This window comes from Arvicola amphibius, chromosome 15, assembly GCF_903992535.2.
Source record: "Arvicola amphibius chromosome 15, mArvAmp1.2, whole genome shotgun sequence".
In the NCBI taxonomy this organism is placed as follows: domain Eukaryota; kingdom Metazoa; phylum Chordata; class Mammalia; order Rodentia; family Cricetidae; genus Arvicola; species Arvicola amphibius.
Window position 1 is genome coordinate 13,637,078 of NC_052061.1, and position 13,859 is coordinate 13,650,936.

The following is a 13,859-nucleotide window of genomic DNA, read 5'->3' on the forward strand; positions in this document are numbered from 1 at the left end:
AAAGGCTGGATTCTACCCTCAAGTCATCAGCTTAGAAACCTCTACCAACAAAAAGGAGGGGGAGCAAGGAAACAATATGAAACATTGTGAATTGAAAAAGATAGTACAATAGAAACTGTACTTTTAAAAATGTTTTTAAAAAGATAATTTTATACCAATTAATTTAGAAGTTTATACAAAATTGATTCTCAGGAAAATATCTCCAAAATGGACTCCAAAAGAAAAATATGGAATTCTCTAGCTGATTCTGTGATGTTGTACTGAGGCCTTCTACCTCGAGTAACAGACGTATGGGAAATGAGAAGTAGTAAAAACAATAATGAAATGCATGAGACCTGAGACTAGAAGAGGAAGATCAGCAAGAAGAGGGCAAGTGGACTCAGGGCGGCAGCTGGGGAGAAACGCGCGGAATAAGAGCAAAGCACACACACATACACACACACACACATACACACAAACACACACACATACACACAAACACACACACATACACACACACACACACACGAAGGTACCGTAATGAAACCCAATGCTTTGCTACCTTGAAAATGAATTTTTAAGAACACAGAACTTATCATTTGGATGTCTGAAAATGCCAACAGTGTTTTGCTCTCAGCCTCATCTGAAGAGAGCGCATTTACCCAAGATCACTGGTCACTTCCTAATTGTTTTCAGGATGGGGCTCAGGAGGCTCAGCCCTTCCCTGAAGGGTTGCTGGCAGCAAGTGGTTGCTGGGGGAGGGGTGATATTTTCTTCAGGGTTTAGTCACTACTAACGTACCGTGCTTATATAAATAACCCCTCACCATGCTGATATATACACCCCTGATTAAAAATTCGTTAGCAAAAAAGGAAAAAAATACACGAAAATGGAAGGGCAACTAACTGGGGAGAGGAAAGAGATCAGTCGAAGTGGGAAGAGAACAAGAGAGGGTTATAGGGCGTGAATATGACCAGAGTACGTTATATTCATATATAAAATGGTCAAATCCTAAATGTGCATAAACTAAATATGTATAGTAAAAACTGACAGATCTATAAGGAAAAATAGCTGACTGTACCATTTAAATTAGTAACATTTCTCTATAGTTAATGATTAAAAACAGAAAAAAAACAACAAAACATGAAAGCTAGTTGGGATGGCTCAAATGTAAAAGTGCTTCCCATCCAAGCCTGGAAATGGGCACTCAGTCCCAGGAGCCCGCCTAAAGGTAGATGCGGAGAACTGGTTCTACAAAGTTGCCCTCTGGTCTCCATATGTGTGCCGTGGCAAGTGCACATATCAAAAACACACACCACATACACACAATATTAATAGTTTTTTTATCAGTTTAGAAATTACCTGAAAACAGTCAAACTAATTGATACTTATATAATATTCTGTCTAACAACAGGAATGGGATTAGAACAGAAATCAATGAAGTATAAGGGTGAATCATTCTATAAAAGTCAATAAATTGAAAAGTATTATTGTCCAGCTAATTAGGAAAAAAGATAATGGAGGTGAGTTAGCATAATAAACAAAGAGAAGACACCATGCTAGCCCTACAGACAGTAAAGGAGGATGAGGGAGGCCTGGGAACAAATCTATGCCCAGACATCCATCAGTAACCTTAAACAACAAGTTACTAAAGTCATCCAAGAGAAACCAATACTTTCTCATTATGATTTTCTTATAATTAAAGAAAACTTAGCAAAGGAAACTAAGGGGAAATGATCTAACTGGAAAACATTTAAGAATGAAGTACTATTTTATACATTCCTTTGGGAGAAATAGGAAAAGAAGGAATTCTTGCAAACTCCTTACAAGAGGCCAGTGAGTCTGAATAAGAAAACCAGTACAGATATTATGAAGAAATAAAATGTCTCGTTATTATATGTTATCACACAGACATACACACAAACAAAAAATCCAATAAGTAGAAAACAGTATCCAGAAATAGATTAAAAGGTAGTTCATAACCAGGGCCTCATTCTAGAAATGCAAGACTGATTCAGTATTTGGAAAACCAAAGCAGCTGATTCATCATATTAACAAAAATTTAAAAATCTTTTCAATGATGACAGTCATTCCTAATTTTTTATTATAAATCTAAAGAACTTCCTTAATAAAGACATGCATTTAAAAATCTACAGCTAAAACAATGTAAGAATGTTCTGTTCTCATTAAGATTACAGCTAGTATCCACTTATGAGTGAGTACATACTATGTTCATCTTTCTGGGTCTGAGTTACCTCACTCAGGATGGTGTTTTCTAGATCCATCCATTTGCCTGCAAATTTCAAGATGTCATTGCTTTTTACTGCTGATTAGTACTCCATTGTGTAAATGTACCACATTTTCTTTACCCATTCTACAGTTGAGGGGCATCTAGATCGTTTCCAGGTTCTGGCTATTACAAATAATGCTGCTATGAACATAGTAGAGCAAATGTCCTTGTATGATTGAGCATCCTTTGGGTATATGCCCATGAGTGGTATTGCTACTTGAGGTAGGTTGACTCCCAATTTTCTGAGAAACCACCATACTGATTTCCAGAGTGGTTGTACAAGTTTGCATTCCCACCAGCAATGGAGGAGTGTTCCCCTTACTCCACATCCTCTCCAGAATAAGCTATCATTAATGTTTTTAATCTTAGCCGTTTTGACTAGTGTAAGATGGTATCTCAGAGTTGTTTTGATTTGTATTTCCCTGATGGCTTTTATGGGGCTAGCAAGAAACCTGACACTAGAGAAATTTCCAGAAATCCACAAGGATGACCCATGCTAAGACCCTAATAGAGGAGAGGGTGCCTGAACTAGCCTTGCCTTGTAGTCGGATTGATGAATGCCACCATAGAACCTTCATCCGGCAACTGATGGAAACAGAGGCAGAGACCCAAAGCAGAACACTGGGCTGAACTCCCAAAGTCCAGTTGAAGAGTGGGAGGAATGAGAATATGAGCAAAGAGGTCAAGACCATGATGGGGTCACCCACTGAAACAGTTTACCTGAGCTAATGGGAGCTCACCAACTCCAGCCGGTCAAGGAAGGAACCAGCATAGGAACAAACTAGACTTTCTGTAGATGACAGTTGTACGGCTGGGGTAGACTGAGGGGTCACTGGCAGTGGCACCAAGATTTATCCCTACTGCTTGTACTGGCTTTTTGGGAACTCATTCTCTTTGGATGGATACCTTGTTCAGCTCAGATATAGTAGGGAGGGCCTTGAACCTTCCCCAAAGCAATGTGCCTTACCCTCTCGGAGGACTAGATGGGGGGTAAGAGGGGGAAGGTAGAGGGAATGGAAGGAAGGGAGGGAGTGGGAACTGGGATTGATATGTAAAATGAAAAAAATATAGTTTGTTTTCTTTTATAAAATAAAATAAATAATATTAAGTCTCTGTGTGTTTATTAGGGAGCCATCAGTCTTGACGAAAAACGCCTACAATGGGGCATTTTCTTGGTGATAGACGTGGGGAGGTCCAACCCACAGGGAGATTATGCTATCTCTGGACAGGTGGTCCATATTGAGCAAGCCAGGGGAACTAGCCAGTAATCTGCATTCCTCCTTGGCCTCTGCATTCCTCCATGGTCTCTATCAGTTACTGCCCCCAGATTCCTGCCTTGAGTTCCTGCAAGCTGTAGGAATAAGGGAACCTGATCCTCCTTGAGTTGCTTTTGGTCACTGGTGTTTATCACAGTATCACAGCAATAGAAACCCTAGCTAAGACAGTAGCCTACCAGCCTGGCCTTTAACTTTTCAATCCTCCTGCGTTGGCCTCCCAAATGCAAAAGATTACCGGCATGGAAAAAAAATCAAGCACACACAAAAATATTAATCAAGGATCTAATACAGTATGCATCTTATCTCTGTAGAGTAATTTATAAAACTTTAGGGATAGACACCAAAAAAGTTCTTAAATAAATCCATACCCTAGTTATAAAAATCAAAATTATAGATAACCAAATCCTTCCCAACTCCAATCAATATGCCAATACTCTAAGTGGGGGTTGTAGCTACTATCATTGTTGTTATTCCTGAAATTAATAAGTTGTTTCTTGTTTTGTTTTGTTTTTCAAATAGGGACTCTCTATGTAGCCCAGAGATCACCACTTGCCTCCTAAGTACCACCACATAAAGGTGTATGCCACCATGCTTGGACTTGCTGTTTCTAAAATGTCCTCAGAAATACAAAAAAAAAAACAGATATAACCAAGATAACTCTGAAAAAGAACAAGGACTTGTCCTACCATATGTCAAATTATAGTGATTAATAAAGTATGGAACTGCTGTTAGGGGTGTAGGGACACTCAAAGATTCACCATGACCATAAGTAAATTTTAATAGGTACTGATGCCCTAGAGCACTCCTGAGACACAGGCCCTAGCAGCATCAGCCAGAGGTTTATGAAGGCAAAACCACAAGATTACATGTATTCTGTCTACATGTAGACAGGCTCTAGTTTTAACATATATACCTTATAGCTGCTCTAGTCATCTTTTAAACAGAGTAAACAGGTTTAATTATAAAAAAAAAAATAACAGTCTTATGACCTACTATCTTTCTAAAACAACAAATTTTACAAGATCAACTGATTTAAAAATAGTCCTCAACATTGGGGGTGGGAGGAGTGGGCTGCTAGGGTACAGCCTATACAAGTTAGGGGCTTACATGTTAGAGTCTTCTTTTTTTATTTTTGGTCTCTCAAGCATACTTTACATGTAATGTTAACCATCACATTGTTAAGCAGACCAAGAAGAAAGTTTTAACAGTAAATGTAGATGAAACAAGTTACATGAAGACTAAAGCTTAATAATACTCCTAACTTTCAAGCATATTGAGAGTAAGTGTGACGTGTAAATGAATAAACTTCTGGATCTTTGGGGGTTGGGGTTGCTGTGGTTGGGGTTTTTGGTTTGAAGTGGTTTGGTTTTTGAAGTAGTCTTGGAGTAGCCAGGCTGGCTTTGAACTCTTGACCTTTTGTAGATATTTCCAAGCTCAGATAATTATTTATAGCTTAATATAAGTAACTTCATGATCCTGGAGAATCTGGATTCCAAGTCAAAACAGGCAGTAATTGCCCAGGAAGAGTGGAGGTTGTGGCAGAAGGAGCCAAAGCTGAGGGCCTGACTGAGCTACACAGCCAGGCAGCTAGCTCAAATTCAGCAGCAACCAAACCAAGAAAAGCACTGAACAGTAAGGCACTGTTTAACATCTGGAATGCACTAACATTAGCAACCTCTGTCCATCAGAGGTTGTTATAAAAAGGATGAAAACAAAAACGAAGATAATATTTTTCAGTGCATGGAACTGCTTAGGACCCAACATACAGAAATTAGACTAGAATAGTTTTTAAAGAAAAGTACATAACAATAAAAATCGAGCAAAAAGATTGACAGTCTTATAGCTGGTGCGATGTGGAGCGATGAGCCCCAGGTTCTCAAAGGCTTTGTAAACAATGGCAGCTCTTACTTTCATTGAAGTTTTTCTGTAAATTCACACCTCTATTCTCCTCTACAGAGATAAACTCTAAGCACAGAACATTCTGCATTCCCCTGCCCTCTGCAGATCCCACACATGCTTCTATCTACTGAGGTATAGCCACAACCCTAAAAATATAAAATTTTCTCAAAGATCTCTTTTTAGATAATACATCTATAAGTGAGATCCGTCACAAATCCTAGGTTCTATAGAACAAAGTGAAAATTTTGGCTAATTATAACTTTATATACCTTATACACACACACACATATGTCAAGGGTATATATTTATATATAATTATAACTTTATATACCTTATACACACATATGTGAACTCTTGGTGCTAGAGAGACAGCTCAGCAGCTAGGAGTATTTCCTGCTCCTTCAGAGGACCCAGGTTTGTTTCTAAATACCCATGTGGTGGCTCACAACTGTCCACAACTCATTCCAGAGAATCCTGGCCCCCAGGGGTACCAGGCACATGCGGTGTATGTACTTACATGCACACAAAACACTCATCTCCATGAAAGTAAATGTATCCTTTTCAAAGTTATGCTTTAAGGTTCAAATACAGTGCCATGCACAGAACTTTCCTGGCATGCATGTGCCCCTGGCTTAGATCCTCACTACAGAAAGTGGCAGAGGCCTAAGGAAAAGACAGAAAAAAAAGAGAAAATGCTTAAAGTCAGGTATGGTGGGTGGTACATACCTATAATCCCAGCACTTAGGAGGGAGACTGAGCCAGAATGAAGGTTGCAAGTTTGAGGCTAGCCTGGGCTACACAGTGAGCACCATATACCATCCAAGGCTACATAGCAAGACACTGTCTCAAAAAAATTGTTTTCATTTTAATGCTATAGTTACAAAACCAAGAGTGTGGTTCTGTGGTAGATAGAACCCTTGCCTGGCATTCTCAGGGTCCCAGACTCAATTCCCAGTACCACAAAAGAAAGAAAGTGGAGGGAGGGGAGGGGAGAGGAGGGGAAAGGAGAAGCAAAGAGAAGAGAAAAAAAGAAAAATGGAAAAAAAAAACAAAAACACCCATAGTTTCATATTACATGGATAAACAAGCATTTCTATCAGCTAACAATAGATTTAAACAAGAAGTAAACAGACATTTCAAAATGAGATTTTAGCTTTGAATTTATCTTTGAAGATACCATTTATGTTAGCAATTTTATCCTAATAAATATAACGAGTCTTTGTCTTTCACAGTGAAGTGAAAGTAACTGGTGACCAGAAATAAATTGAAGTTTTCCTGACAGAGTAAAATTTAAAAAATTACTATCAAAAAAGTCAATATTTCTTAAAACTGTCATAATTTGCAATTTTATTAAACAAAAATTTAGAAACAAGTTTTGCTGATAGTTTACCTTAAGACATATTTTTGATCCCCTTGATGGTCTTTGGGGTTACTAACAGTTGGATTCATGTATCGTGATCTGAACTGAATGACATTAACCTGTAAATTAGCATGTTGCAAATTAGTGCAGCCCTAACACCTATGTGGCTACATTTGAAGACAGGGTCTCTAAAGAGATAATTAACATTAAATAAGGTCATACTGTTGGTTTCTTTGCTAATCAGCTGGGGCCCTTATAACAAGTGGAGAAATATGGAGTTAAAAGCACTTGTAGAGGGCATGTGGTGGCCTTCAAGGTGGGAAGAGCCGGCAACAACAGGCAAGCTTGCTGGCACCTTTCTCCCAACCTTCAAGTCTCCTGGATGCCCATGGCACAGGATACTAATTTACCCAAAACATTTTTTTAAAAGGTAACTTTGCCTTTTCCTTCCCTACACTGCCCCACCACAGCTCTATAATGTGCAGTCTTCACTCACTGAGATCCTATATAATTTGGTTTTTCTCTCAATTTCATTATTATTGTAGCCATACTTGCACACTAATATAGGGCGGTTTTATTATTCTTTAATAAAATAGATTTTCTGTGGATCAGAGTTTGGTAAGTTACAAATCCCTTTGTCCTCCTTAGCTGTGTTTCTGAATTAGTCAGCTTGGGCTGCCACAAAATATTGTAGACTGAGTGGCTTAAATAGTGGCCTTTATTTTCTCACAGAGCTGGAGGCTGGAGTCCCACATCAAGGCACCAGCCAATTCAGCTTCTTACGAGGATTCTTTCTGGCTTGCAAATGACGATCTTGTCCTCGCATGGCCTTTCCTTGGTGACGGTGTGATGAGAACAAGCTTTCTTTGCTCTTATGGCGACACTCGATTCATCAGTTCAGAACTCTGCCTTTACAGCCTCTATCAACCTTCAGTATTTATTGAGACCCCCGTCTCAAAACACGACCCATGCTTTGTAAGGGGTTTAACTTCCACTGTTTAGGGAACATAAGCATTGTCTCTACGCATAGCAATGCACCTTTATAGTTAAGAGTTCCCAAACTACCAAAAAGAAACAACAAAACCCACTAAGTATACAAACGTTCTGAGAAAATGCTGCTACTTCCATCTCAAACCTCCTACCTCAGTCTTCCAAGTGCTGGGATTACAGGCATGCTCGATCATGTCTATTAATTTTTCAATGATTTGTTTCATTAATAAGTCAATGACAAATGGCTCTTTTTTCTTTTTTCTTTTCTTTAAAGACAGCGTCTATGTAGCCTTGGCCAGTCTGGAACTCACTATGTAAACCAGGCTGATCTCAAACTCATAGAAATCTACATGCCTCTGCTGGGATTAAAGGTGTGTGCCACCATGTCCAACACAGAAATGTTTCTCTTACTTGGTAAGAGAAAACCAAATCTGAACTACAGGAGCGATCCTGTGCAAATTGGCAGAGGCTGTATATGCCCAAAGGACTGGCCATGATACTACAAAAACAGGGTCCTTGGTCACCCCCAATCTGGCAAGTAATTAGGAACAGAATGGGTGTTACTGAGTGGTCTGCACAGAAAATAATAATTCGGGTACTGAGAAGGCAAACTCTTTTCCTTTTGATTTAGCTTACATATGGCCACATAGAAGTCTCATCTGTGATCTGTGCTTTATTACATTTATTTTACCACAGTACATCTAAAAGACAGGTGTCTTAAGGTGGGTCACTAAATTAGCATTCACAACTAAAGTCTACTCCCGAGCCGTTAGACTGGAGAAGTCTTTCTTTATTCTATCAACATGATTCTATCAAAAAAAAAAAAAAAAAAAAGCCACAAAGCTAAGTAAGTACAAGGCATTTACTTTTTTAATTACCGTGGTTTCCCTAATCTATCCCTTTTACCCCCTCAACTTGGCCGCCAGATTAATCTTCACAGAACTCCATGACTCCACTAATGAAAATGATTCCCTTGGCCTATAAATCAAAGTACAAACTGCTATATTTAACATTCAAGCAACCCTCCAAATCCTAAGGCGTTAGCCTCCAAGGGTTCAACAACTAATGGAGCAAACATCACTTTCTAAGTGTCTGTATTGGACACGTGCAGAGTTTCCCTATCATCTCTCCCTGACCAATAGAGAATAATTACTATTTACATATCATCTACACTGTGCTCAGTATTATAATTAACATAGAAATGATTGAAAGCCTAAGGGAGCATGTGTAGCATACATGATCACCATTTCCTCTGAAGGACTGGACATGTGCCGACTGAGGTGAGGGACAGGCGTCCTAAAACCAGTGTTTCCTGGATACTGAGAAACAGCTGTGCCTCTATATTCAAAGTCCACCTGATCTTTAATTTTTAGCTCCAGAACCTGACACTTGATGACCTCTCCTACCTCTCTCACTTCACTTCCCATTCAGAGCCTTTCCATTTTTCTTCTCTTCCATAGCCATTCTCTGATGACATCACATCTCTGATGACTGGTTTTTTTCAGTCAACAACTATGCATTATTGATCCAGAAACTCAAACGGCTTCTCAATTTCTTTACCCACTGTTGCCCAGGACTCAGACTGAATTATTACTTATTGGCCCCGTTTATCATTATTTTATTTGTGGGAGAGGTTCTGGAATACCTCATTGGCTGATTCTTGGGTGCAATTTTAACTGAACTGCAGGTGATTAGCTTAGAAACCCAAATCACACATCTTTCATAACCACTGAAGCACACAGCAAATGGGTTAAACAGCTTTATGTTAATTAATGTTAATTTGTTTTATTTATAAACTTGTGAATTACTTACACTTTTGTGCCTTTCTTGGAGACAGTCAAGAAAAGAAAGAACTTGACACCCTTTGGATATTTTGTTCCGTTGCCGGACATTCTAACTTAGCTATAATTCGCTGGACGAACATTTATGTGTCCGATCTATTACGGTAGGGCTTAATACTAGCTGTCTCCCCAACAGCATCATTGTTAAACATGCACAGGACTCGAGCCAGTAAATATGTGACGTGTGGAATACCGACTGTAGCATGCCTACATTCAAGTAGTTGCTGTTTTAATGGGATGAAGCGAGTTCTGCGACCAAGGCAATTTCAAAGCACAACCGCCAGAAGAAAACATGATAATGCCCAAACTATACAGTTGTGAACAGATGTGATTTTTTTTTTCCAGTGGCACTCTGGAAAATACATCTGTATGGCCATGGTTAGGGGGTGTCGTTGGGGTGGCCCCACCGTCTGGATTCAGTCTTGCCTCTCGTCTTAATTTCAGCCTGGACGAAAAAGTTTATTCCTCCAGCTGGTGCCGAGTTCCAGCCCACCGTGGTGAGTACTAGAAGCCATGCTCCCACCAGCGGAACGATGCCTGGCAGCCTGCTCGCGGCTCAAGAACTGCTGTGGAAGTATCAGCAACTGCAACAACCCTTACTGCTGCTCCCCTGAACTCACCAGCGCACGTCCAGGGCCCCACCGAGGTCTCCCCTCCACCGAGATCAGCAAGGCTGAGCAGCCCGTTCTCAAGCACCTGGGCTTGCGGGTCCTCGGCGAGGGGCCGGGAAGACAGCACCGGGCCGGAGGCCTCGAGGAGTCACCGGCAGGGAGGGGTCCGCCGCGCGCGAGGCCCGGGAGCCGAGGGGCGGGCGGGGCACGCGGGCGGGCGGGGCCGCGCGTGCGCAGTGGCCGCGCGGCCGGCACGCGGCGCTGCGCTCCCCGCTTAAATGAGCCGGGGCTCCCGGCGCGCGCCACTTCAAGGGAGCCCGCCGCGGGAGCGGGCGCCGCCAGCTTTCCTCGGCGCGGCGGGAGGCGGCGGCCGTCGGGGACCGGGCTCGGCGGGCTGAGGCGCTGCGCCCGCTGCAGGGAGGCGGCGGCGTCCGGCGATGGGGACCGAGCGGAGGCATCGCGCCGGGCCGTGACCGCCGCGCCGCCGCCTCAGGCGCTCTCGGAGCGCCGACGCTGAGGACCATGGCCCTGGAGCAGCTCTGCGCGGTCCTCAAAGGTAAGCGCGGGCGCGGACGGCGCCCCCTGCGGGCCAGGCCGCGCTCCGCTCCGCCGCTGCCGCCGCCTTCGCGCCCTTTGTCTGGCCCAGGCCGCCCGCCCGCCGCCGCTGCGAGCTAGCCCTAGGGGGAGCGGAGGCCGGGGGATGCCGGCGACTGCGCTCGCATCCCGGACCATTCCACGCCGCACTTCGCAAAGTGTGTGAGCGAAGGCCGGCGGTCCCCGGTCGCCACCGCAGAAAGTCATTCCGCACAGACCCCCAAAGCCCGACTCGGACGCGCAGGAGAGGCTTCCGAGAAGCCCCGCGACGCCCGCGCCTCCCGCGGGTCCCACCTGCTGAGGCCGGGAGGCTGCGACACCACTGCGGGCTCCGGCTGCGCGCGGCCGCCCTGCCCGCGACCCGCACCCCGCGCCGCCTTCCCGGGAGGGATCGCAGGGTCCTGCTGCCCAGTCTTGTGCGGAGGAGGAAGCCGGTCGTCCGCGGCCGGCCGGCCGACCGCACAAAGCTCGGAAAGCCACTTGGCGGCTGCCTCGTCGCCGAGGTGTTATGTCAGTCAGCTAAATATTTCTAGATCGTTTACATGGAAGGCAAAGTTTATTCCGGAACTCGTCCTGGATTGATCCTTTTATAAATCTCGGGGAAATGCCCCGCCATTCACTAACTGACTCCCTTTTCCCTTAATGATTTAATTGCAAATGGGATGTCTGAATGCTTTATTTTTAAAATCTCTCTTCATATTGAGAGAGACGTTAAGACAGTGATAATATGGGCATATATAGTTTTAGCACTGAATCTGAATATTTGCACAATTGCAAATGTTGGTGTTTCTCACGTCCGTGTTATCACCATATTTTCAAATTTTGTTTTTATTAGAAAGTTCACTAGAACTTTTCGTCGTTCTTGAACTAATGACGTTTTAGACAAACTTCATAACTGGACAGATATTCATAAATTCGTAATTGACGTTACAGCCTTTGAATTTAAATATCTACCTACCAAGCTATATGTATCAATACTTGTATATTCAAATTGTGCCAAGATAACCAATAACCTTCTAGCCCGTAAATATTTTCGGTTATTCCATAAATTCTTAGTGATTCCATTACTACATAAAAACAAATCCAAAATTTTGTCGTTACTTGTACCTCCTGATTGATGCAGTCATTTCCTTGGAAATGAATTTTGTTTCACTCTTTGGTAATAAACGAACCACATGCACAGCTGAATTTGTGCTGCTTTAGGGGAATTTTCTTCATTCTGATCGTGAACCCACCATGTTAATGTTGCAACATCATAATGACAAGTCCATTTGAGTGGCCTTCCGCGAGAAATCACTTGGATCTCGTACGCAGCTTTACCTGCAAAACTGGACGAAACTGAACTGGATTGGGCAATCTCCATGAGTACTCAAGGAATTGCAGCGTTCCTGCCTGTGTCTTTTCAGTGGGTACACACCGCCCTCTCTGGCCAACGCGGATTGTTGCGCCTATCCGGAAAAGATTCCTTCCGTGATGGCTGAGCTCCAGGGAAAACAGTGTAGTATCTGGCTTTTATTATTTTTTTCAAATATTATTCAACCTGAACTATTTTTTACATGGCAGAAGTATTTTTACAGCTCTAGATAATTGTGCTGTTGTGGGCTTACTAGAGAGAGTGCAAGCTATTTTTAATTCTTCTATACTATGCCTTGTAAGCATTAGAATTTGGTTTGGAAAGACTAAAAAAAAAAATATGTTAACAAAATTTGAACCTGAGAAGATAATCTGGAGGCTGAAAAAAAAGGGAGGGCTCGGGCTTTACTGCACACATTGAATCATTTGCTTTTTAAATCAAATGCATGTATTTCCTATATAAATAATACTAAAATGTGCTTTCAGACAACTACTCTTTTCCAGTGCTACTATTTCCTTGGGTACCAAGGCATGAACAAGCATCCCTTCAGTGTCTTAGAAGTGAGTTTTATCCACAACAAGAGGTTCTTCTCTGAAGTAGCCATTCAACACTTGTATAATTAGAGATGCTACAAGATCAAATCCTTGTTTTGGAATATAATGGTCAGTTTCCAGTTAAATATCAGAAACAAGTGTAAAGTCATGAGTAGAAAGTGATTTATTAAATTACGCTAATTTGTTTGTGTGTGCACACGAGTGTGTGTGGGCATATATGACAGCATGCATGTAGAAGTCAGAACCTGTGGGAGGTTGCTTTTGGGGGTTGAACTCAGATTGTCAAACTTGGCAGCAGCTTTTACAGACAAACATCTTGCCAGCCACTGGTTTTACTTTTTAAATATACCATTATTCTTTTTTCTATTTTGCAGCAGTTAGGACAAAACAATTATTTGTCTATTTGAGCCTTCCCAATATTAGTGAAAGTGGATACTTCACTTGTGTTATTAACTCCTTCGGGTATTACAGAATTTGAGTCAACCTTCTGTCTACAGTAGCTAGGCGTTGTAATCCTATGAAAATCGTCCATTGAGATTATGAAATCCTGTTAGAGCTATTGATATTCAAAGCTATATAATCTGAGGCTGGGTTTATGACATGATGGAGCTTAAGGACTCTTCGCCACATGTATTTAAAGGCCTGTCGGAAGTGAGTATTGCCTTCTGTTCCTTCATCTTAACCCTCGTCCTCTTTAACAGCAAAGCCTCTTTTTAATACAGCCTTTTTAAAATGTGACCACCACCTACGCGCGCGCGCACACACACACACACAGCTTGGAATAAATTGCTTAATTATCAATTGAAATTTCTTATTAAACAATGGCTTTATTATAATAAATGTTGAACTAGAAGCCAATTTACATTTTAAAACCACAGTGTTCCTTAAGGGGGGGAATGTGTGCATTACAAAGCAAGTTTAAATCAAAGCTGCTTTCAGTTCTTTGGGAATATGATAGGAAAATGATAGACTCCAAATTTCATACCCAGTTTTCAAACAGTATTTCAAATTTTAGAGGCTCCACCTGTTCAGCATAATCTATCATCTTCCTATGTATTCTTCAGAATAATTATTGATGTTTTAAATGAGTTTCTGGAATACTTTAAGGTT

At 41.9% G+C, this 13,859-nt stretch overlaps 1 protein-coding gene across 1 annotated transcript in view; it reads left to right on the top strand.

Moving 5' to 3' along the window:
• The first annotated feature begins 10,692 nt into the window (after positions 1-10,692).
• The window catches only part of Neto2 (neuropilin and tolloid like 2), a 56,411-nt gene continuing 53,244 nt past the window's right edge, over positions 10,693-13,859 (top strand). The window contains exon 1 of the mRNA XM_038312931.1: positions 10,693-10,803. Within this exon, the coding sequence (XP_038168859.1) occupies positions 10,770-10,803 (34 nt within the window). The 5' untranslated portion in view covers positions 10,693-10,769. The remainder of the gene's footprint in view (positions 10,804-13,859) is intronic.